Source organism: Mauremys reevesii, linkage group 11 (genome assembly GCF_016161935.1).
Source record: "Mauremys reevesii isolate NIE-2019 linkage group 11, ASM1616193v1, whole genome shotgun sequence".
Classification (NCBI taxonomy): Eukaryota; Metazoa; Chordata; order Testudines; family Geoemydidae; genus Mauremys; species Mauremys reevesii.
Window position 1 is genome coordinate 64,806,642 of NC_052633.1, and position 25,383 is coordinate 64,832,024.

The 25,383-nt window shown below is 44.1% G+C and overlaps 1 protein-coding gene across 2 annotated transcripts in view; it reads left to right on the forward strand.

Annotated features, from left to right (window-relative positions):
* Positions 1–5,531: 5,531 nt before the first annotated feature.
* HEG1 (heart development protein with EGF like domains 1) overlaps positions 5,532–25,383 on the forward strand; it is an 86,109-nt gene continuing 66,257 nt past the window's right edge. For both annotated transcript variants that reach the window (XM_039495720.1, XM_039495719.1), the window contains exon 1: positions 5,532–5,933. In XM_039495720.1, coding sequence (XP_039351654.1) covers positions 5,579–5,933 — 355 coding nt within the window. In that variant the 5' untranslated portion in view covers positions 5,532–5,578. The remainder of the gene's footprint in view (positions 5,934–25,383) is intronic.

The window sequence follows — 25,383 nt, forward strand, 5'->3', positions numbered from 1 at the left end:
GTTTTGTGATACTGGATAGAAATCACATGACCCCCTAGGGAGAAGTCCTAGCTAATACAATAGAAAATAACCTATTAGGTTTAATTCTTACTAAATCCTGTAGGAGTTCTACATCAGAGGAACTCTCTCTGAGCTTTTAATGGTTTCATCCCGAAACTATGCAAAACGTGGTAGTTTCAACTGGGAGTTTTCAGGTTAGGACTAGAAAATTCAAAGTGAATACAACATGCAAAACAAACTAAGCTCTTCTTCTCTAACAGGGTGAGGTGTGGGATTCAATTAACCAGCAGAGGAGAACCATGTTTCATACAACTATATTAGACAAACAGAGAGAGAGATGGAATTTTTAGATCACACCCTGTTTCAGGAAGGTAATTGAGTAATATTTTGTGTCAGGATAAACATGGGCAAATCTGACGCATGGTACTATTGCTTGCACTTAAATTCTTTATTGAGGCTGCGGTCCTAAAAAGAGAGGGAAACAGCCTGCTGGCCTTTATATCACTTTTGCATTACAGCGCAAATTCTTTGTATGTATTAGTGAAGGACGCTGAACTGTAGTTACAATGCAGGGGTGCTCAGCTTTCACCCAGTTCAGATCAACAAAGCCAAGGTGCAGGATGCTGATCCCCTCTCCCCCTCAGCTTTCGTTAAACTGATCTTATAGCAGCCATGCTTTTTTTTCTCAATACTGAGACTACACGTCCCAGCATGCAACACTTCATCTTGATCTGAGCGGTCATTTCCTACCTTGACCAATGTTAATGTTTGTAAAGTGGTTTGAAATCCTTAGTTATGTCGTGCTAGAGAGGAACAAACGATTATTGTGATTTAACTATTGGCAACCTCAAGCATTCAAAAATCACAAGTCAGGCCCCAAAATGAGTGTGGCTTAAAAATAATGAGATTAAAATAAATGGGGGGAGGTCTTTTATTTGCCTTCTGGTTTTGAACCTTCAAACTACACTCAGCTCAATCTTTCCTCTGTAGCCATTAGGGCTAGAAACTTACTTTTTTAAAAATGAAAGCTGACATTCTCATGTATTCACGTGACTCCAGGAGTTGAGGCGGAAGGAAAAATGGAAAATATTGCAAGGCTCACAATAAAATTGCAAGAGTTGGCAGCACTGCCATTTTTGTTGGGAATTTCTTTGAAGGGTGCATATTACACACGTAAGACAGTGAAGTGGCGAGAGGAAAAAAATAACATGAAGAAAAGAAATAGTAGTTTTAAACTTACACACACAAAACCCCAAACCCCCAACAAGTTGGGCAGTTGTAGTGGAAAAGCTTTAAATTGGGGAAGTGTGAATAGGGGTATTTTCATTTCAAGAGCCTCCTAATACAGTACCAGCGGTGACTGTAAATACGGCAGAGAGAGGGCACGTTTTCCCCATGGTTTTATGTCAGATACTTGTTAAATGTATTTGTTCTTGTTAATGTGCTTTTATGTTCCAGTTAGCCACAGCTCAACTCTGCACACCAACAGCTAATTATTACACTGTGGGCTGTAAAAGGCAAATCCAAGCATTACTCCCCAGGCAACAGCATGGGACTTGAGGCGCTATGGTTACAGCCTATGAAGCGGTATGGGACCTACGTCTCCTATTATTGTTTTTCTCCATCTATATTAAGCTTAACTAGGATGCCACTAGGTCATGGACAATGTGATACCCTTAATTCAACATTTCCTGGTGTTTTGCTGCACACTTAACTTTGAGTGTGTGTAAATTTAATGGGCAGCAGGTTTAAAACAAATAAAAGGAAGTTCTTCACACAGCGCACAGCCAACTTGTGGAACTCCTTGCCTGAGGAGTTTGTGGAGGCTAGGACCATAACAGTGTTTAAAAGAGAACTGGATAAATTCAGAGAGGTTAAGTCCATTAATAGCTATTAGCCAGGATGGATAACGAATGGTGTCCCTAGCTTCTGTTTGTCAGAGGGTGGAGATGGATGGCAGGAGAGAGATCACTTGATCATTGCCTGTTAGGTTCACTCCCTCTGGGGCACCTGGTATTGGCCACTGTCGGTAGACAGGATATTGGGCTAGATGGACCTTTGGTCTGACCCAGTATGGCCATTCTTATGTTCTTAAATTCTATATATATTTCTCTCTCTCTCTCTCGCTATATATATATGGCTTTGATCACTTCTCTTGTATACCTATGTTCCTGGAAACTTTTGAGTAGGGATTTATCCAACCTGACTCCAGAATTCTGGAAAGGTTCAGATCTTCATTTGAAGTTTGAGCTCAGCTGTGGTTTTAATTAATATTTCTTTTTAGCGCGCATTTGTCTGATTTTAAAGTTATTTCAGTGTCAAATAACGGTGGTCCAGCTAAGCAATATGTACAGTGGAAGACTGAAATACTTAGTACTGACACAGTATAATTCAGTTGTTCTCCCGGAATGAGTATTTTGTGTTCCTCTGTTTCTGATCTTGTTTTCAACGTGCCTGTTGAGCAAAACAGTCAGAATAATGTATTGAGATTTTTAGGCAAGTGTTTGATATTGTGCCTCCTGCCTGTTGGATTTACAATTTCAGAGAGTGCAATTATGGCAAGGAACAGTGAACTGGATTAGAAATGGGGGGAGTGTTCTCTGGTGTGGTAGAGCAGTCGACTGCTCAGTGTAATGACACTAGGGCCAAGTTCAGCTCTAGAGTAAGTTTTGTGGTCACTTTATGTCTAGGCTATATTCTACTCCAGCTATCTGACCATGGGCATAGCAAACTGCATCTCCCTGCCTTGCTTTCCCCATCTCTAAAATAGGAGTTGGCTACCTCACAGGATGTAGTGAGACCTAATGTTTGTTCTTTATAGAGACTTTCATTCCAGCAACTAAAAGCAGTTTACAAAGAATCATAATTATTAGGGGCAGGAAACAAAGTGGCAGTTAAGCATTTCATGCAAAACCAGAAAATTCAGTGCGTATAAATAGGATGGGTACTTGAAAGGCTAAATATTCCTACTTTCACAGTCCAGCCAAAAACTTTTAAAGTATTTTACAAATTTTAACTAAGCCTTAGTATAGCCCCGTGAGGTATCTTAGCTAAGTATGAATAGCCTCCTTTTACCTCACTTTGATTGTTTTAAACAAGTTATCCAATAAACAATGAATGGGAAAACTGTTGAGAAATAGCTGAGAAATAAATTGACGTCCCATTTCAGCTCGTGCATTAGTAATTACCCTCCTGCTTCATAATCATTTCATTTAGTTGCCTGGTGCCTAGTTCACTCATGTCAAATTTGTCATAAATTAGAGTCTTTTAGGTACAATGTGAGATTTGTAGTTGTGATTTGTTTGCTTCGGTTTCTTAATACTTTAAAAACTGTCTACATTGACTCGGTTCCTGGGTTTTAACAAGAGGAAACCAAAAGTTGTTGTGAGCAGAGTGGAGAAAAGGTTGTTAGTTGGATGCCTTAGGGTTCTGCATTTTGCACTGGTTTAATTTCAATATATTTATCAGAGAAGTTCAGTGAAGTTATTTCTGATAATGGTGAATTGCGAAGTTGCTTTGGTAAGTCTGTTAAAAGCACAGAGGCATATGAGACAGTCCACATGGGGCGATTACGGAGCACAATGGTGGAGGTAAGGTAATGCATAACTGCAGGGGGGGAAATGTTGAAGATCATGCACCAATGGGCACCGATCATGCATGATTCTTTGTGCCCAATGATTTGGGAGTGATTGGACTCAATGAAGAGATGTTTGTCCAGCATGCAGTAGTAGTTAAAAACAAATGTAACGCCAGAGTACATTTTAAAAAAGGACAGAAAACAATATCGACCATACTGTAATGGACTGGCTAGTGTCCATGTGTACCACTGCCCTCTACTGGATGGAACCAGAACTGTTCAACTGTGTGTGTCTCACTCGTAGGCCCTATACAGCTAACCTGGTTCTACTTTAGCTTGACTGTGCTTCAGGAGCAGGAGAGATGCAGCGGCCATAGTGTGTGCCACAGTGGTGGCTGTGGATGTCGAGGTAGTTGTGGATTTGTTGTGTTACTCCAGTGACAATATACTGAACAATGGGGCACCCTGCTTTGGAGCCTTGTGTTCAGTTTTGGTGGCTGCACTTTGAGAAAGTTAAATCTGAGATTGGAAAGCTCCAGAGAAAGGCAGAGAAGAAGGTTAGAGGTCTGTCAGGATTTACATATGAGGAGAAACTACCCAGGCTATATTTGTTTAGACTTGGAAAAAGAAAACTTAGAGGGATGTAAGTGAGATATTTAGGGTTACAAATAGTATAATAAAAACGAATCTGCTGATCCTTTATATTGGCTCTCACATTACAAGAACAAGGGGTCACTCAATGAAGTTAATGGTAGGTAAATTAAAAAAAATAAAAGGAAATCCTTCACACAGCATGCAGCCAGCCTGTGGAATTCACTACTGCAGGCGGCTGCAGAGTCAAATGCTCTCCTGGAATTTAAAACAGGGCCGGCTAACTTTACAGCCAATAAAAGAATGTGCAATTATGTATGCTAGGGGCCTGATCTTGCAAAAGGCACCTCCTGAGCAGCTTCAATGGGAATTAAATGTTGGGTCCTAAGACGGCAACCAAATCTGATGCTTCATGGACTCAGATGAACATCATAAGGGGCAGGAGAAAAATTGTTCCTTCTTGTTTACCATTGTGCAACTGGACAGATGTAGAACTGGGCAGATATTCATCTGCTTCTGAAGCAGTATTGGCCATTGCCAAGGGACAAGAGACCAGACTTGATGGACTACGGGTTTGACACCGTGTTCCACACCCTTTACTCCATGATAACTCGCACACAAACGTTTTAGTTATATATGCATTTGTATTTATGTGCAAGCAGCGTGTAGGGATAAAATCACCCCTGCAGAGACCAGGACCTTGTTGTTGTTTGAGTGCTGCCAATGTGCTCAAGAGAACCTCCTCTGGCAACAGTTTGCAATCTCAGACCGAGCTGGAGAAGGTGGGAGTCCAGGGGCAGGAACAACGTGTGTGTGTGGGGGGGGGGGGGGACACCCATACAGACCATATTGTTATTCTCATGATAAGTAAATAACAGAAGAGAAACCGTGTGGGGTCAGATGCTTTCACAAAACCCCATCGCTGTCCCTCTCCTGTGCAGCCCGGAGCCTGGTTTGACTGCGGGAGGGGAAGTCCCACGCGTGGCATCGCTGTAGCACGTTTCATGTCTCAGGCCGTAGGGCAAAGCCGAGGTGCCCCTGTCCCCGCCCTCCCGGGTCTGCAAAGCCCCCGGCCCCTTCTCCCCGGGCTGGGGCTGCGGAGGAGGGCTGGCCAGGGCACCAGCGGAGCCGGGGAAGCGGCTTGGGCTGGTGATGTCAACCTCTAGGAGGAGCCTGTGCCTGTCCTTTTACTTTCAGGCTCCATGTAATTAGCATGAGGCGGTTAGTCACTTACTAGTGTTACCCTCGGGGGCTCGACCATGAAATCCCCCCATTCAGCCGCCCCATGGACCCGAGGAACTTTTAAGGCAGGGGCTGCTGCTGCCGCTGCTTCCCCTTGATCTTCCTGCTTCCTTCCCTCCCTCCCCCCCGCCCCATAATCTAACCCGGGTTCATTAATAATCAGTATTAATGTTACTAGCCGGCCTCTGCGCCGGGCATGCGAAGCCCCCCGGCGGCATCATGCGAGCAACGTGCACTTTGCTGCTGCGCCAACTTAGCCTCCTCCTGCTGCTGCTGCAGCCCTCTGCGGGATCGGGCCCCTTCGCCGCCTCCAGCGACCCCCCTGCTCGGACCCCGCTCAGCGGAGCCACCGCGGGGCCGCAGGGTTCTTCCAGCCGGGGCGTCTCTGCTGCAGCGGCCGCGGCCGCGGCGGCGGCTGCTTCCCGGCTGCCTCCCTGGGAGAGGGAGAGCTCCGTGCCCTGGGCGCCGCCAGTGTCCGGCAGCACCTCGGAGCCGGCCGCGGGAGGACACACCAGCAGCCCGGGTGAGTGAGGCACAAGAGCTGCTGCTCTGGGGAGGGGGCGGGGGTGCCCTGCCGCTCAGGCCCCCACCCAGCTCGCCCCTGTGTGCCCCTGAGCCCTGGCACCCTTCGGGCTCCAGCAAAGGCGCTGCCCTGCCTGGAGAGGGCTCCCCCTTTTCCCAGCCCTTGCTCGCTGCCGTAGGGAGGGTTGGTTTGGGGGGGGGGGGGCTGATCAGATCATCCCGCGTCCCAGCAAGGGCAGGCAGGGCTGGGCAGCACCGAAGCCAGCTGCAGAGACCCGGGGCCAATTGTGTGGCTATTTTGGGAGCAAAATCATTGCAACTCCCCACCCTCTGCAAAAATCTCCTCCAGGCCAATACATTTCCAGGGAGGAGGAGTTGGTTTTGGTTTTTTAAATAATCATGTCCCTATTTTATCCCGCTCACCCATCCCGAAAATCCCTATTTGCAGCTTTCAAATGTTGGCAAGGAGGTTGCATGTGTGTGGGGGCCAATGCACCTCCTCGGCCACTTCGCAGTGCTCGCTGGGGTGCGGCGTGGAAGCTTATCCAGGGGGAATGGGCTCTGGTTTGTGTTATCCCAGAGGGTGGAGAGAGAGAAAGCAGCAGAGGAATTGTGCTAAGAAGTGGCAAACCAGCTGCTGGGGTAGATCGCTGGAATTATGTAATTGTAACTGGCTGGGGGGAGCCTGCGTGGGGGCTCCCTGCTGCGATGGGAGCACTGCGAGCAGGCTGGGGGCTTGTCCTGAGTCTGCTTCCTAGCTAGGGTGACCAGACAGCAAATGTGAAAAATCGGGACAGGGGGTGGGTGGTAATAGGAACCTATATAAGAAAAAGATCCCAAAATCGGGACTGTCCCTATAAAATCGGGACATCTGGTCACCCTATTCCTAGAGGATTTGGGTGCACAGGCATTGGGAAGCTGTTTCTGAGTAATGGGGAAATCGGGCGCTTCTCCAACACAAAGGGCTGCAAAGGCAAGGAAAGTTAATGTAGGCACTCCAGCAAGGGGTGTGTGGGCAGCGCTGCACAACAGCCGTCACCCTTCAGCTGGGTTTAGTCTGACCCAAAGCCCCTTGAAGTTGATGGAAAGACTCTTATTGGCTTCAGAGAGCTTTGAATTGTGCCCTTGGAAAGCTAAGGAGTTTAGCCTCTATTTGCAAAGGCTGTGGGATAACATATACATGATGAAGGTAATATTGGGTGAATCCCTTACCACATACTGGAATTATACCACTGGAAAGGTTAAGGCCCTGGTCAGTGCAAGCATTTATGTCATTCTGGTGACCTTAGTAGCGGATCACCTGTGATACAAAAGGAGAGAGAGAGAAAAGTTTGGACTATTTCTCCTCTTCAGGTTTTACTTTTAATTTGCAATCCTCATCAGGCTGTTTTTTTTGTGGCAACATTTACATTTTATGAAAATGCAAAACAAGTGCTGATGTAAAAAAGAAAATAACTGTGCTCCTGTTAGTTAATACATATGGAATTAAAATTTACATTCCTGGCTGCTATGTAAAATCTCAGATGTAGGTTAGAGTTTCAAAAGTTTAAATACTACCTGTTGGGGGAGAATAGAATATGAAAAAAAATACCTCTGGGTTTAAGAGACGATTAAGTTAAACAGAGTATGATGCCTTTATACTTTTAAGTACAGACTACAGAAGCCTGTAACAAAATATCAAACTGAACTCTAAAGAAATATTACAAGCACAGATTCATTTGCTTTGGTAATTATAAATTATTAGGTCCCTTGAAATCACTTGAACATTGCACAGCTGTATACTAGTGTAGTAAAGGAGGGTTTGAGCAGATGAAGGCTTGTGCAAAGAATACAATCAGATTGTGAATTTCCACTATACTGACTGAATCAACTTTAAAAGATTCTACCTCTACTTTTAAAAAACATGGAAATGAAAATGACAAGGCTAGCAGAACCTCAGTAGGAAGTGGATAAGCTCCAGGATGGTCCTTATTCAGTAGCTGACTGTTAGAATGGCAGTTAGTTGTTGCTGCATTCCAAAGGTGCATATTTTACCAGGTGTTACGCAATGCTTCCAGGGCAGGAAATCAGCAGGTGCAGTGAGAATTCTTCTGTATACCACCCAGATGTTTTCTTAATTCAGATTTCCCCATATCCTGCTTCACATTGATTACTGGCCTATCAGATCCAGATGTAGGGATTTTTCAGAATTGTAATAATTTTAAATTTTCTTTCTTTCTTTCACTTCTGCTCTGAAGAATGGGAAGCTAGTCACAATAGATTGTAAAATCCTCTTCTTATTAGTCATCTGTCAGATATACACTATACAGAGATCTACACTGACCATGGTCAGTGCCTAGATTGGTGATTACACAGGCTGGCACCCAGGCCAAATTTTTTATAGGGAAAGTGGATATAATTTTAAACAGCATGTCTTCCCTATTTTCCAACTTGAACACAACTCTAAGGATGATTAATATGTTTGAAAAGTTGGCATTGGATTTCTGTGTATAGTGTAAAGAACTCTAGCATGTGATAAATATAGCTTCAGTGGTTTTAAAGCCAGAAGGGACCACCACTATGATTACTGACCTCGTGGTCACACAGGCCATAGAATTTCACCGAGTAATTTCTGCTGTGGAGAGAACTCCCCAATGTCACATTATGCTATTTAGAGATGTACTTTATTTATAGCACTGCAATTTCAGAACATATGGTTAAAACTACTTTGAAAAAATATTTTGATTTTCTTAACATATCCAGAAGGTGTCTTTTGTCAAATGTACACATATAAAAGAAAGTTTATACCTGGGTGGATCAAATAAAGCCCTATAAAGAACTATGTACAATAATGCTTGCATAACAAGGGAGGAAGGCTAGCCCAACAGATAGGGCACTGGCCTCGATTTAAGAGGCCTCTCAGTTCTATTGCATTTTCAGCCACAGAGGTCTCTGTGTTTCCTTGGGTTTGGCATGTAACCTATTCTGTGCATCAGTTCCCTATCTGTAAAATAGGGACAATACTTCCCTACCTGACAGAGATAACATCCATTAATGATCATCATATGCTCAGATTTAAATGAGGGTCATGTAAATTCCTAGAAAAAATATATTTAATTTAAGCTCAGATAGCAGTCCAGCATCTTTTCATGACTCTGCCGACTCCTGAGTTGAGAGAGGAATGCATTTCAATCATTAAGGTTTGAAAAACTAAAACTGTCTGCCCAAGAGCTCTAAAATAAATGTGGCTTATTGTGAGCGACTGCTCAGGCATTTCACGGAGAGCCATTCTCCATAGAATTTATCATGCTGTAGTAGGCTGTGAATGATGTCGATCTTAACCTAGGAGGAATTAGGAAGGCTGAGAGCAGGGTGGCTGCTGGAAACCATGTAAACTACATAATAAATTACATTATGTCCTGACAACTGCAATCCACTAGATGTTAGGTAAGGTTCTGTGCCTGTCAGTCAAGATAATGATTCTGTATTATAGCTGTAGTCTGATGTGGCCTACTGAATCATTTGGGGTTTGAGCTACAGACACTTGAAAAGTTAATTAGCTTTTGTCTATCCTGCCTACCCTTCCACAAGCATTTCTTGTAAACTCATCACTCTGTCGCTACATGGAAACGAAGATTGCATCTTGGCAGCTTGTGGTCTGACTCTCTTTGAAGTCAGAATGCAAAGGTTCTTTCTCAGCAGAGTTAGATAAGTAGATGGTATCAGCCGAGAGGAGCTCTGCAGTGAAACTTAATCTTAAAAATTAATGCCTGTGAAAGTGTGCAGCTGGCGGAGATAGTTCAAACTATGCATAACAGAGGCAGGCCCTATCTAAGCTGCTCTCCGCACCTCGGCCAAGGCACCTCAGTCTTGACTTTCAGCTTCACCTCCATTCCCTTCAGTAGGCTGTTTGTGCCAAAACAATGCAATCATTTGGTGATGTGAATAAATTAGGACTAGGACAAATCCTTTTTGCTTGTTGTGTAACATAGAAACTGAATCCAGGTGGGCACAGATGTAGTCAGAAAAACTAAAAGGCAACAGAGTCCTGTGGCACCTTATAGCCTAACAAATGTATTGGACTATAAGCTTTCATGGGTGAATACCCACTTTGTCAGACTAACATTTGTTAGTCTATAAGGTGCCACAGGACTCTTTGTTGCTTTTTACAGATCCAGACTAACATGGCTACCCGTCTGATGTCAGAAAAAGTAGTTGTGCTGAGAAACAGGACAGGTGGCTAGTCTGTGGGAAGGGCATTGAACTGGACCTTGGGAGGTTGGGGTTCAATTCCTGACTGTGCCACAGACTGCTTTATATCCACTGGCAAGTCATTTTATTTCTCTGTTCCACTTCCCCATCTGTAAAATGGGGATAATACTACTTCCCTTTTCATGTGTGTCTGTCTTGTCTACTTTGATTTGTAATATCTTTAGGGCAGGGACTGCCACTTGCTCTTTGTACAATAGGTCTTTGATCTGGGCTGTGGCCTCTTGGTGCTACCATAATACAAATGATGATGAGAAAGGCTAGCACTGGGCCTCTACAAGTTTCCTATCTAGACAAGGGTCCCCAGTCAAGCAAATCTTTCCCCTTATGTCTTTTCCCCTGGTCTTCTCTGCTGTCCCTCTTATGTGGCCATGGTATGTGAGACACTCAGATAGCCTGGTGATGATGGGAGCCGTGCAAATGCCTAAATAAGTAGATTCCTCCTTTCCATGTCTGTGTTGTCTTTCCTTCCTTCCTTCCTCCGTCACCTTTTCCATGCCAGTTGCTGCCTTGCATTTCTTTAGTGCTGCACATTATGAGCATTAGAAGTAACTGTGTAATATTGACTCCCTTCCTCTCCCATCTCTGAAGCATTCTGGGAGAGGCGGCAAGCTTAGGAGGGTTGGGGAGGGGGCTTGTGTTCTCAAGCTGGCTTCAAATCTCCCTCCCACTCAACAGTTAGTATTGATCACGTGATTCCCTCCAGTCCATGAGCCTGATTCTCTGTTGCCTGCACCTTATCTAATCATTTACATCGGTGCAAAGTGGACATAAAACACTGCTGTTCTGATTGCACCCACCTTGCACTGGTGTAAATGACTGCTCAAGGTGCATCAAGCACTGTGTCTCTGTACTGTACCTGGAAGACCTGTGCACTAACATGCTCTGCTGTCTTGTCCCCTTCCCTACTCATCCTTACATGAAATGTAACTTAAATGATTTTTTATGCTGCAGATTTGTAGTCATAGAATATCAGGGTTGGAAGGGACCTCAGGAGGTTATTTAGTCCAGCCCCCTGCTCAAAGCAGGACCAATCCCCAGACAGATTTTTGCCCCAGATCCATAAATGGCCCCCTTGAGGATTGAGCTCATAACCCTGGGCTTAACAGGCCAATGCTCAAACCACTGAGCTATCTCTCCTACAAATTATATGGATTTAGTTTTGCTTCATCAGGGGAACAAAAGAGAAGGGGAGTGAGAGCTACTTGTTCCCAGATCCTTACAGGCATTAAGGCTCTGATGGAAAGTCCCCTGAAGTTAATGGAAGTCTTTCCATTGACTTAAGTGGGTTTGGAATCAGTAACCATTTATTTTAATAGCAGATTAATGAATGATGAAATGCAAATGTTTGTAATCCAGACTCACTGTGAGTATGACACCTACATTAATATGGAATGAATCTGTCATATGCGGGGTTATTGCAATAAGCATTGCATGAATGTGAGATGAGATACTTTATTATAGGTGCTATTACAGAAGCTATTTCTGATGGTTTCAGTCTTGCATTGCAAACTGTTAGAGCCATCACAGGCCTCACACACGCCTGGCAGTCCAGCAGGCTTCCTACGATCGTCCCAGCCACTCAGTAACCACCGCTTACGTTTAAACCAGGTAATGTAATGAGCTGCAATTTTTCTTGTGGCTGGAAAAACAGTGCTGAAGGTTTATTCTCACAGCGCATTAATTGATGCTGGATTAGGAGAAATGCCCATGTGACGTACTCCTGCCATTGTACCATGCCCTGGATGAGTTCCTCTGTGAATGTGATTTACGTAAGTATCAAAAGAGTTAACAGTACTGATCGGATAAGGATGACGATGGCGTTTTTGCCCAACATACTCTGTGTCTGGAACAGTTTGTTTCTTTCCCCCAGCCTCCTGGATCAGTTGTTTAAATCTAGAACTCAAACCCCTGCTCTCCAATGCTGCTTAAGATCTCAGGCAGTTTGCACCCTGGCACTTGCTGGTACCACCCTCTACCTTCCTTGTCTGTTGCACTCCTTGTTGTAACAACTGGACACCTCACAAACATTAATGGATCTTGATAATACCATCCCTGCTTAACCAGCGAGGAAGTGAGGCACAGAAGGATTAAGTGATTTGTGGAATTCTGTGGCCAAACTGGGCCTAAAATCCAAGTTTGACGACACTTCCACTGTTGTCCCTGATGTGTATTGTGGGGCAGTTACTTGAGTATCTTGTCAAATTAAATTGTACTGTGAGAAGATGGGAGTTCACTTTGTGTGTGATCGCACAGTCTGTACCGTATTAAGCCCTAATCTTCAATAAGGTTCCCTTTGGGGGTGTGTTCATTGGAATCTTTGCTACAGAGCTTGTGCGCCTGCCATAAATGAAGCAAGTGCAAGTTTGATCTTGAAACTGACTTGTTTTTCCTGAGGTGCAGCAGAAAATCGCTCTGTGTGAAATTACTTTTGTTTGACTGTGGTTTCAGCATACAACTTGAAAAGGACTTGTTCAGAGGTTGTGGTTCTGGCTTGCTGCTGTCGGGCAGAAGTCTTACATTTTCAGACTGCTTCTTCAGAACTGTGATATTTCAAGTCATTCTTGGAAAGAGATTTCTTTACACCACTGGAAAACAATGGTAGATAGAGCAGGTCAAGAGTTTTCTGACGGACCGTTTTTTCACCAGAAAACGCCGAATCTTCTGAACTGGGGTTGTTGTTTTTTTGGTTGAGACTATACAGGTTTCAATGAAACATTAATCAGGAAAAGGTTTCCCAAGGCCTGGATGGATTTCTGCTTAAAACAAGAGCGAGAAACTCTACCAAGAATAGCCAATAGCCCCAGGTTTAAGTCTCTGGAGACCCACATCCCAGATAAGTGCACTAAGCATCACGCTATTGGCTATTCTGGGGTGGGTCTCCCTCTCTTTCATTTTTGCAAAAAAACTTTGAAAGGTCTTGGTGTTGTCCCAAAGCGGAATGGGAAAATTTATGAAATCGCAAAAACCATTTCCTGCCCAGCTCTATTGCTGGCCCCTAGTTCTGACCCATTGTGAATCATGATGTATTGGAAAGTATAAACAAAATGTCCAGTCAATTGTGTGTGAGCATTAGCTGTTTCCTTGGAAGGCTAGGTTTAGTTGGCAGATTTTACTGGCAAAGTGGTAGGCTCTTCAGCCTGTGTCACGCAGGAGGTCAGATTGTAAAGGTCCCTTTTGGCCTTAAAGTCTGTGAATAAAACTTGAAGTCGTAATGGCGTGAGAGACCTGAAAATTGTGTTCAGGACCATTGATCATACGAGCATGTAAAAGCTGAAGGACTGAGGCTTTAACAGTACTTCACTTGACAATAATAATTTTATTTATTAAACGCTCACAGTTGGGGGTTGCGGGGCGGCACTTTCACAGTGTAGTAAAAACGTGAGTGAAATACAATAAAAGCACAATTTAAGAACCCCAGACTGCTTTCTTATAAAGGCAAACAAACAAAAAAACCCCACCTGTGCAGCAATAATGTGTCTGTACCCTGGAAAAGCTATTCCTGGGCTTTCTATTATTTTCCTTCTAAGAACTTTCAGATTTTCCTGTTCCCCAACTTCTCTGAAATCCCAGCAAGAGCGCTGCTTAAAGGCCATGCTGCCAGAATTGCAAGCATTCTCGCCAAGTTAAGTATATAGATTTCAAAAATGAGGATAAATAAAACCGTTTGCGGGGGTGTATAAGCCAGAGTGTCGGATGGCAAAGCAGCCTCCATCCTTTCTGCCCCAGAGCATTTCAGCTTTCTCCACTTTTCCTTTTCACAACTTTGACATAAAAGTGGAACTTGCCAAATGAGCACTCACTCCGGGATTTTCAAAAAGGCACAGCGCTGACCTAACTCTGTTCTCAGCACACAGTGCTAGGTCCTTTTGAAAAGCCCAGGCTTGCTGTATTTTAATCTGAGTGGGCAGCAGAAAGTTCTAAAACACTCAGGGATTTCTGTTTTGTTTTCTTAGAGTGAGTGTAATGATGTTATATAGATTCCCAGGCCAGAAGGGCCCATTGTGGCCTCCTAGTCTGACCTCCTGTGTAATGCAGGCCATAGAACTTCCCCAAAATAATTCCTGTGTTTTCTTGGGAGGGTGTGTGTGTTAAGGTGGCATTTTGGAAGCTCACAAGGTCTTTTCCCCTGCTCCCATTTGAAGTAAGGTATCTTTCTACCTGCAAACCTCCCCCCCCCCCACCTATTGTAACACACACACACACACACTCATACTCTAGCACCTTGTTAATTCAAACTGCATTAATCCACTCACTCCATGGCCCACACTGAGTTTCTGTAAAAAGGCACGGGACTGGTTCCTGCCACCTGCTAAGGCTGAATTGTTACTCTTTGGTGGAGCAAAGCAGCCTTAAAGGCAACTTAACCAGCTACCTGAGGATTCTCCAAACCAATGTCTTTCTTCAGAACTACTCACCAGATGAGAGTAATTCTTAGCCCGCAGATTGTGTGCAAGCAGCTTGTTGTTGTAAGCATTTGATATCCCAAATGGGGGCTCTGTTATTTACATTTGATTTGACTTGTAGGTCCTATGGTGTGTTTTCTCTTTCCTGATTGGCTGATTGACAGTTTCTTGTGGGAATACTCACAATTACTAACCTCCTTGGTTAGGTGCTTTGAGATCTACTGATGAAGAGTGCTATATAGGAGCTAGGTATTATTTTTATTACATGTTCAAAATTCTCTCTTTGTGGACATTTTGCAATTGTCACTTCAAATGCGCTATTTCCATGAATGTTAGTAAACTCGTTGGCAAGAATATTCATGGGGAGCAGATGTAAGAGGGGCACAGACCCAGTCTAAGTGAACGTATTGACACTTCAAGTGCATATTTGTGGGAAATTGTTCTGTAATAGCCAGCCAGGCTTCCCTCTCTTTGTGTAGACGTAATAGGTGTGTGTACAGATGTATGTCTATATTTTAAGGTGTCACAGGCCATACATGCCATAATATCCTGCTGCTGCTACATGAGACACTGCTTTCTTGTTGTACTTTGCTTATGCAGAGTTTACATTTATCCTTTCAGACTGAAATCATAATTAGAGTCAGAGGGATGAGGAGAGAACTTTCCCACCCAAAAGGGAAATGATGCCGAGTTGCTGAGTGGCCAGCCCAAGTAATAATATAATCTTAGAAAAATGCAGCTCCCTCGAGGAAAGGAAGCTTTGCAAACTTCAGTTTCTCTGAGCTGTTAACATAGCTGTTGCCTGCATTTCTGCAACATTGCTCTCAAACCTAATCTACTGAAGTGCCAAGGAGATCACAGAATATTGGGGAGCAAAGAGAAAAACAGTGTAATGGTCTATCCCTAAGTAAAGTAAAAACTCTTTTAAGGCAGGTGCATTGTTTAGTTTTTAATGCAGATTCCTAGGATATAAGGTCAATTTCCCCCCTCATCATTATCATTGACAATTAGGTTATTTTATGCTTCTCCTGTTTGCACTGAACTATGACTTGAGAGATTTTAAAGGCAGAGGGGGCCATTCAAACAATCATCTGTTTGACCTCTTGCACAACATGGGCCATAGATAATTTTCACTTCTGCCATGAGGGCTTTGAAGCCAGGGCCTTTGGCATTACAGTCAAGAGTCATCCACCTAGGCCTCTATATCAGCTGATTTATTAGTGCCTGTTTCCCTTTTATAAATGGTAACAAAGATGTTCCCTGTCTTGTTTCTTTCTTTACATATTTTGGTTTGTTTTAATTTTCTCAGTAGTTTTAACTGTTCCCATAACCTTGGTTACATCATTAGTGATCCAAGCACTTTATTATATAATGTATGAATTGTTCCAAGTACCATCTTTCCTGTTGTCTGTAACCATGAACGTTCCATAAAACATAATATTTGTTACATAGATACCCTGCATTTCTTATAGTCGTCATGTCGGGTGAGCATGTGGGACTCTCTCTATCAGCAATTCTGTCTCATTCAAGATGGACTAAATCATATCAGCTCAGATTTATGGGATGCCTTTCAACGTAAGGGATCCCAAACAACCTGAGTCTTTGCTCACCCTGCCACTGACGTGCAGCCAGTTCTGGGGTGGAGAGTGGCAGCCATTCTGTATTTGCCACATGCCAGCATAGTTGTTTGAGGAGAAAGTTAAAGGAATTTCTCCAGCTGAAATCAGCAGAGGGATTCGGCTCTACAGAATACTGTTCGCCACAGCACAGTTTGTAAGGATACCGGCGTTCACACACTTACTGTTGTGGAAAATCTTTTAAAGACTCAGGGCTGGATCCTCAGCGGGTGGACAGTGTTAGAGCTGCATAGTCTTCAGTTGAGCTATGACAATTCACACAAGGTCAGATCTGGACCCAGGATCTCAGTGCTACGCAAAAGAGCCCCATATTGGGCATCAATACTGCCTTGGAGAGAAGGGCAGCACCTACTAACACGACTTTCTGGTGTATCTGAATGATTTTTTGGAGATCTCCAAAAACATTGACCAGGTCGGACCCTGCTTAGATTGTGAGATCTGATAAGCTCACAGGTCAAGGTAATATGGCTGCCAAAATCACATGAAATTATGCTTAAATGAGGCAAACAGCATTGTCATATTAAAGTCATTTCCAACGGCTATGTTGTAAACGCATTTGCATGAAAGGTGTATCAACAAACCATCAAACTGCACATTACCTGCTTTGCTCATAAATTCAAATGGGTGACCTTGATCGTGAGGCATAATACGGCTCTTGTAATTTATCACTTATCTTCTTTTTTGGGAGCTGGGCATAATTGCATCCGTGTCTAGAAGGACAAAGAGGAGTGTTTCAGCAGCTGTAATTCACAAAGACATCTTCAAAAGGCTTCTTACCTTTGGCACAAGTTTTAAAAGACCTTATAAAAATGCCCCTGAATAGCTTTAGGCATCTGAACATTCATCATTGTTTGATTCGGATTCGGTTACAGGGCTAAGCACTATATTTCAATTCTCTTTAGAATATTATTGGCTCGTTTATCAAATGCAGGCTGGTGGTGTAGTATTAGACTGGCAGACAACCCAGGAAATAAAGGCTCTTTGAAAATCAGTTTCTTAGAGTGGTAACATGATCAGAGCTCAGAATAATCATGAAGACAGTCATACGTGGGGACGCAGAAAAAGCAAATGTGGACACATGAAAGGATCAACATAAAGAAGTAGGAAAATTCTGTACTGGAATGAAAGAACTGGAATGGTTATAATTGCATGCCTGTTGACTTGTATTTAGATACATTTAATAGAATATAGTCTGCCAGAATGTCCTGTTTTTTAATATTAAAGATCGTCGGAATTCAGCCCCAAGGATTAGTAACGAGGGCAGCATTCAAATCGCCACAAGAAACCACAATGGATGAGTTCAGATCACATGCTGGATTAAAGCCTGAACTTGTCTGTCACTTGATTCCGAGAGAATACCAGAGCTATTGCTATGAGCTGGTGCCTGCCTGTGCACTGTGGGTGGACGTCCAGGGCTGTGGCGTGAACAGATTTCAAGCAGATCCTGGGCCTGATTCTCCCATTGTTCCTGATGCAGCCATTCAGACGTATGCAAAGTGGGTGTAAACCCTGCCAAAGATCTCTCCATCCTTTGATCTGACCCTCTCTATGTCCACCCTGACTGACAGCAATGAGATTTACAGTGCAGTCCTGCCATTCTCCATTGTCCTAGGCTTGTCTGCATTGGTGGCATGATGCAGACGTGAAGCTGAACTCTAAGGTGCTGGGAACCGTAGTTCATCAGGGCGAATCTTGTCTGAGTATCCTCTTTGCTGCAGAATTAGTCCCTAGGGAGAAATGATCAGGGAGCCTGGAGAAGGCACGCAGTCTTGAGCCTCCCTGAGGCATTTAAAAAGCCAGTGAAAATTGTAGACACAAATACCTATCCCCTGTCCCCATCCCTAATGCTCACAAAGGAGGTGTGTAATTATCTGTGTATGTATTTGTGTACACGGTAATCACACAGATGGCCTAGTGTTAGCCACACGTTGAAAGCTGCTCATTACATCAAGTGATTATTAGTCAGTGTTTCTTCCCCTGCATGGTAGGAGGAGAGAGGAACTAACTCAACCTTTGGAAGGGATACACCCTCCAGTGTCCCCCTCAGCACTACCATCACTACTTCCTGCGGCAGATGGTTATAGCTTCATCTAGGAAGTGCAGTTTAGATCATCATCCTTTTCCAGGAGCAGGGGGGGATGGGGGCCTTATCTGTCCTAGGGATTAATTTCTCCTTAAGCGGCTTGTCTACTCATAATTTTTCTCCGATCTCCTCCCAAATCCCATCTTCTGTTGCTGGGAAGTTGGATAGCTCAGCTATGGGAGGGTCAGTGAGGCATCGCTGGTGCTATAATAGCATACCATTCATGAATAGTTCATTTCATAGGCAGGGCTTGTGGGGTAAGGCGTAGCTAGTTGCTATCAGTCTCACTCTGGGTGCGATTGGTTTCCACCAGCCCCATGGCTGGCCAGTGAGCAAGAATCCTCCAGGGCTGAATATCGTAACCCACCACTGCAATGTAGCCACCGCAGGGGTGAAATATGGCAGTTGTTAAACAGTGCACAGGACAGTGAGTGATTGAATATTAAATCAGAGCAAGGCAAAATTTTTCAGACTAAACTTTTCTCGGCCAAAACCATTATTTTATTTATTTTTATTTTATTTTATTTTTGTATTGTTTAAAAGATGTTAAAACCCAGCATGCAGCCTAAACAAAGTGCCAGGTGTAGTAGCTCTGGCACTATCGCTTGCTGCAGTTTTGACCAAGAGGAGTAATGTTAGGGCCGACAGCTGTGATGCAGCACCTGGATGCTGTCCTGGGGAGAGATACCACTAATGAGAAGGCAGCTCGAGCTGGGAGGGGGCTCAGAGGCAGCTAGAAGGTGATTAGAGGAGAAGGAGGTGAAAGAGGCAGCACTGGGGTAAAAAGGGGACTTGCTGGGGAGAGGTGGGTGGACTTTGAAGGGCAGTGTGCAAGGAGCCAGCCATGAGGGACATAGACCATATGACCTGTGAGCAGTGATGAGCTCCCAAAATCCTAATAACTGGTTCCCTACCGGGTCCTTGGCGGCACTTCGGCAGTGGGGGGTCCGGGTTTTCGGCGGCATTTCGGTGGCGGGTCCTTCACCCGGAGCGAGTGAAGACACCCCTCCCCGTCGCCGAAGACCTGGTAGGGAACTGCGCAGTGAGTACAAGCCCCACGTGCCTGTTCCCCTCCCCCCACACCCTGCCCCCGACTGCCCCCCTCAGAACCTGCAACCCATCAACCCGCCCCGCTCCTTGTCCCCTGACCACCCCTCCTGAGACCCCCACCCCAACTGCCCCCAGGATCCCACTCCCTACCCAACTCACCCTGCTCCCTGTCCCCTGACTGCCCCGATCCCATCCACCACCACCCCAACAGACCCTGGGAACTCCCATGCCTATCCAACCCCCTGTTCCCCATCCCCTGACCACCCCCCGAGAACCTCCTACCCCTCCAACCGTTCCCTGCCTGGCCCCTGCCTTATCCAACCCCTCCTCCCAGCCCCCTTACCATGCCGCTCAAAGCAGCAGGAGCTGCAGAGCCGCCCAGAGCGCTGGCGCCAGCAGCTTGGCACGCTGGTGCTCTGCGAGGGGTGGGGAAGGGGCCGGGGGAGCCTCCCCAGCTGGGAGCTCAGGCGGGCCGGACAGGACGGTCGTTTGCCCACCCGCTGGCCCCTTTAATAACCGGTTCTACACCGGCTTCTAAATTTAACAATCGGTTCTTGCGAACTGGTGTGAACCGGCTCCAGCTCACCACTGTCCGTGAGGCTGACCAACGGGACACAGACAAAGGGAATAAGTTTAGGCACCTGTGGGACTGGTGTGGCCCTCCAGGTGAGGAGCTGTCATTTATGGGTGGACCTTCTGGAAAGAGTGCGGTCCCTGTAGTGTTGAAGCAAAGGAGCTTCATAATCCAGAGAGAGACGAAGGCAGGACAGCTGGGGTGAAAATGGGGAGAGGAGGCGTTGATTCCCTCGTAGGGTGACACAACCTCTCATTGAAAAACATCAGTTATTGTGATGGGAATTTACAGTATATTATTTTCCTAAGCAAGTGTTTGCTGTCACTTTTTATTATTTATATTATGTTATCATTCCTGCCAAATGTCTGGGTTTTTCCTTTTTAAAGTTTAACATTTGCTCAGCTCTATACTAAGCCCAATTCAAAGAGTGGGTGGATTTTCAGAAGCAGAATGTAGTTATCTAGGCTGGAATCTGGCCAGAACCCTGGCTTTGAAACCCTCCGTCTTTTGGAAAGTGTCACAGTAACTTTGACCACAATGGCCATTGACCTGAGTTTTACCTCTCATCCATAAGGCAGCACAGGGCTGCAGAATCATGAAAATAAGAGAATGAGATGGGTATAGTGTGGGACAGGCACTGTGCAAGCATCCATTGCACAATTCATCTCCCTATTTTAGCATCGTTGCAACTCTAAGCCAGTTCCCCCCATGCCAAGCCAGCAGTTCCTGTCCAGTAGTGGCATGTTTGTGTCATGGACAAAAATTGTACTGTTGCGGCTTCCAACCTGACAGACACTTTCTCACTCTGACCTGAATTCCCACTTCTGTGCATAGAGCAGGAAGTGCTGAACGCAGTTCAAGCGGAAGCAGAGTTTTGATGTGCTAGTTTAATTTCTATTACACAGCCTACAAACAATGTGGATGCTATGTAAAATCAGAATCATCCTGGCTGTTCTCATGGGACAGAATAAGGTTTTTGTGGCACCAAGATGGGATTTTGAACATTCTAAAAAGTTGAAAATTTGGACAGGGTTCAGAAAAGAGAGACAAGAATGTAAAGTTAGAGATGTAAGAAGTTCAATCAATGTAGCTTATCTAAGAGAAATTAAAGAGATGATTTGCTCACAGTCTACAAGTAACCACCCTGGGGAATAGATTTCTGATGGTATATTGCTCTTTAATCTGGCAGAAAAATCCATAAGAGCTAATGATAGAAGATGAAGCTAGAAAAATTGACTAAAAATAAAGTGCACATTTTTAACTGTGAGAGTATTAACCGAAAAACTTACCCAGAGAGGTGGTGGATTCTCCATCACTTGAAGTATTTAAATCAAGGCTGTGTGTCTTTCTAAAAGATCTGTGATAGCTCAAACAGAAGTTATGGGCTTGACGCAGAAATTATTGGGTGAGGTTCTTTGGCCTATATTACACAGGAAGTCACATTAGATGGTCATAATGGTCCCTTCTGGCCTTAATAACTATTAATTTTCTTTACAGTTAATAAATATGCATAAGAGTATGTGGTATAATGTGTCTGTGTGTCATAATATTTAGTAAGATTTGTTTTTCTTGGCTGCTGTGTGTATCACTTTGTAGATCTAACAGAGAACAGCCATATGAGCAAAGTCATCTGATTCTAGACATGGGACCATATCCCTTTGTAGTGACTCTAAGAAAAGACAAAGCTGTATTTATGTGTTAGATCCTGAAAACGAAATTCCTCTTCTGCAGAGCTTACATTCTAAATGAGACTTTACACAACAAGGGGCTGATGATAAACACTAGGAGAACAAGGGTTGCAACACTGAAAGATGTAATGAGGTAAAAAAAAAATTTGTTTGACTTTGGATTTAAAAAAGATAGCTTGGGCGTTTATAGACACTCTTCATAATGGAGACCTGGGTAAAGATTGGCACTGGAAGATCCTGACTGAGGCCTTGATCCGGCAAAGCACTTAAGAACATGAGTAATTCCATTGGGGTTATTCACATGCTTAAAGTTGAGCACATGCTTAAGTGCTTTGCCAGGGCCATGGTCTGCCAGTGGGAGGCATTTGAAGGAGGGCAGTGAGATTCCATGGCACACGGGATCAGCAAGGAGATTCCAGGCACTGAACAGCTTTGCTGTAGAAGGAGCCCTGGCAGAGCACAGATCTGCTTGAGTCCAATAGTCTCATTTGCAGTAAACTGACTGCTGTCCTCCAGCCAAACTGATTTGTGGCTTTTGTGGGGATGAATGCTGCAGATGTTAGAACCCACAGGATCTTTAGTATGCTGTAATCCACCTCCCCTATCCTGAATCTTTGTGTTCAATTGAAACAAGGCTTTGTTGTGCTTTGATTAGCAATGGAAAAGCTGTTCCAGCATCTAGGCTTTGCATTCACCAGATGGCAGGATGGCTCATTAGGGGGAAGCAAATGATAGGGTGTTCAGATCAAGTACAGTTCAAACCAAAGCAGTATACCATTCCCAGACCATGTGTTGGAAGAATGTGACTGGAAAGAACTCAGGGTAGCGGCATTGCTGCAGTCCTGCTTCCCAAAGAGCGCCGAGATGTGCAATGGGAACTCAGCTACTGTCTGGAAGCAATGTGGAGAGATGCACAGAGGAATCACTTGAGGTGTCCTTTGCTGGAGATGGATTATTAGCTCCCAGCAAACAGCTCAATCAGTGGGATAATGCTTGCTGTGTTGCTGCATGCAAAGTGATAAACAGTTTTGTGAGGCTGATTAAAAGCCATCGCAAATCAGCAGTGTCTGATCACCAAAGAAGCTTTTTACTGCAGACGTGCGTCATGTTAATGTGATCCCTGTTACACAATGGGATTAAAAAGCAATGAGACAGTGGTAAATAAGTGTTTAAAAATTCACTCCAAAGGAAGCATTTGCAAGTGCTGTGCTGCCCTTTTTCAGGTTTTGAAGACAAATCAGTTGGGATGGACCAGAATAAGGTGCTGAGTAGGAATGGGTTTAAAGAGCAAAGAACTGTTCGAGGGCAGGTCTTGAAGTGGAATAACATTTTTGAGGGAGGAGGAGTGATGGGATGGGAGGCACGTGACATAGGGCCTGATCCTATACTCCTAACATAAACAAAACTCCCATGGGTGTTTTGTCTGCTTAAGGAGTACAACGTTGAGTTAAGAAGAGAAAACATGGTTTTGTGGTTGGAAGTCAGGAGCTTGAAGTTGTGCTCTTAGCTCTGTCAGTGACTTCCTGGGTGACCTTGTGCAGACCATGTTCGTGAGTTCTAATCCTGGCTCTGGCACTTACTTCCCCTGTGGCTTTGGTCAAGTCATTTGACCTCTTTGTGCCATCTTTTTTTGTAAAAATGGGGAAAACAGGGCTTTTCTACTGGGTGCGTGGGGGCAGGTGGGAAGTATGTGGATAAATCATTCATTTTGTAAAGCACTGTAAGATCCTTGGATGGAAGGTGTTCCAGAAATGTCAAGTATTAATTATTTGAAGGGCTTGGGTTGTTTTTGCAGTCTAAATATGGCTGAATATTTTTAACAAAAGTCTTGTCTACACAAAAAGTTGTGCCACTTTAACTCTACCGGTGTAGTAAAAGCTGGAGATGCTGTTAGCCCAGTAAAAAAGTGTTGAACCAGGTATAGTTTATTCCCCCAGGTGGTAAAAAAAAAAATCATGCCCCTAACTGAAATAGTTATACTGGTACAAAATCTGTATGTGGACCAGGCCGCAAGCAGCAAAGTTTTGGGGTTCTCAAGCTGTGCTTTAGTCAAACACAAGTTACTGGGCTCAAAGCAGGGGAAACTGGGTGAAATTCAGTGACCTGTGATATATGGGAGGTCAGATGTGATGGTCTAATGCTCCCTTCTCGCCGTAGGGTTCACTATCCTAGAGTTTCAGTTTGAAACTTTTGAGTTCCGCACACCTTTTCCAATGTAAGAGCCTGAATCTGTGAGTTGCAGATCACTCAAAGCTTCCTGAGATCAGTCCCTGTGTTATTACTGAAATGTGTTCCTATTGAAGGAGAGTTTTCCTACGCCTTACCGTTTAAATAAGTGTGGCCGGCTGCTGGGAACTGTCTAATGGAGCAACAAGCCGTGTGATACTCTGTTTAACATTCAAAGAGTAATTAATCTTTATATACAAGCAGCAGGCTAGCTTCCTCGGAAATATTGTTCCATCAAGCCCCGTGTAAGTTTTCTAATGATTAGAAACTTTCCAGACACATTGGGTTTTATTTCTCTTTCCTTACGCTTACTAGCACTGCAGAAGAGTCTGTGCTATAAGTTAACTCGTATGCTTCTAAAAGTCAGCAGTGACATTGTCCTGATGTTTTAGGGCTTAGTTCACTCCATTCAACCTGTACTGTACACACCCAGGGAACTGCTATGGGCTTTGCTCTTTTTTTCTTTTTTGCAGCCAGGATGTTTTTTCTTGCTTTTTTATTGTTCCAATGACCTAGCAGCTCCACTTTGGTGGAGTCTTGCCAGTCAACTTCCTCTTCCAGCCGTCTGACAGACTCCAGCAGCACTGCCCTCAGAAGGGAGCAAAAATTAAAATGACAACAAAACAGCTCTCTAAAGGGCTTTTCTCTTAGCTGCTTAGGGCCTGAAGGATTGATGCTGCCTTCCAGCTAATGAAAATGTCAAGGGAACTTTTAAAACAAAAAAAAGTAGGGGGAGGAAATTGGGTGGTCGACTTCTTTGTTGTGTTTCATTATAAAAGAAAGGCCTGAAAGATTTTGAAAATAAATTGAAATCTTGCTAGTATTTATTGTTAGAAATTGAGGTCTTTTGCATGCTGTGGGTGGCTGGGGAATTATTAGGATCATGTAGCAGAAAGTGAAACCTGATTAACGGAGAAGGGAAGGGAATTTTTGCTGTTATTATTCATAGTATTTGGAAGATTTTTTTGTTTCTTTTTATTAACACTTATTTAACTAAACCACTGAGAGAGAAGCTCCCTTTCAGTAAGGAATTGGCACCCCTGTGATTTCAGTGAAGGGCTGAGAAAAGTCCCCAATAAACATCTCTGATTCCTCCAAGAAGTTCTCCAACAACAACAGTAGGGAAGGCCAGACTTGGCATTCCTAGGATTTCTAAGATGAAAAACCAGAAAACAAAACTCCTTTAGGCTTTTTTTCAATCTATCACAGACAAATATAAAGGACAAACCCCCTTCCTCCCCTTTCTCCCCCCTCTTTTTCAAGTTTCTCCTTACCTCTCCTGCCATCTTATATCCTACCCTTACATTTTAAGGAACCGAAGGGGACAAGCTGTGAGCTTCAGTGATTCAATCACAGTCTCCTTTAGGCTGTTTTTTTTTTCTTGTAAAGCTTGATTGCTGGACGGTGATTGCCACAGAGAAAAGATTCCCTTGCCGTTTTTGTTTGGCATGTTATGTTTTCCTGAGCAGAGGCAATGAGCGGAATGCTTGAGTGACTGGCATAGATACCTCATGCTGTGTTTGTGTCTGACGTCATCAT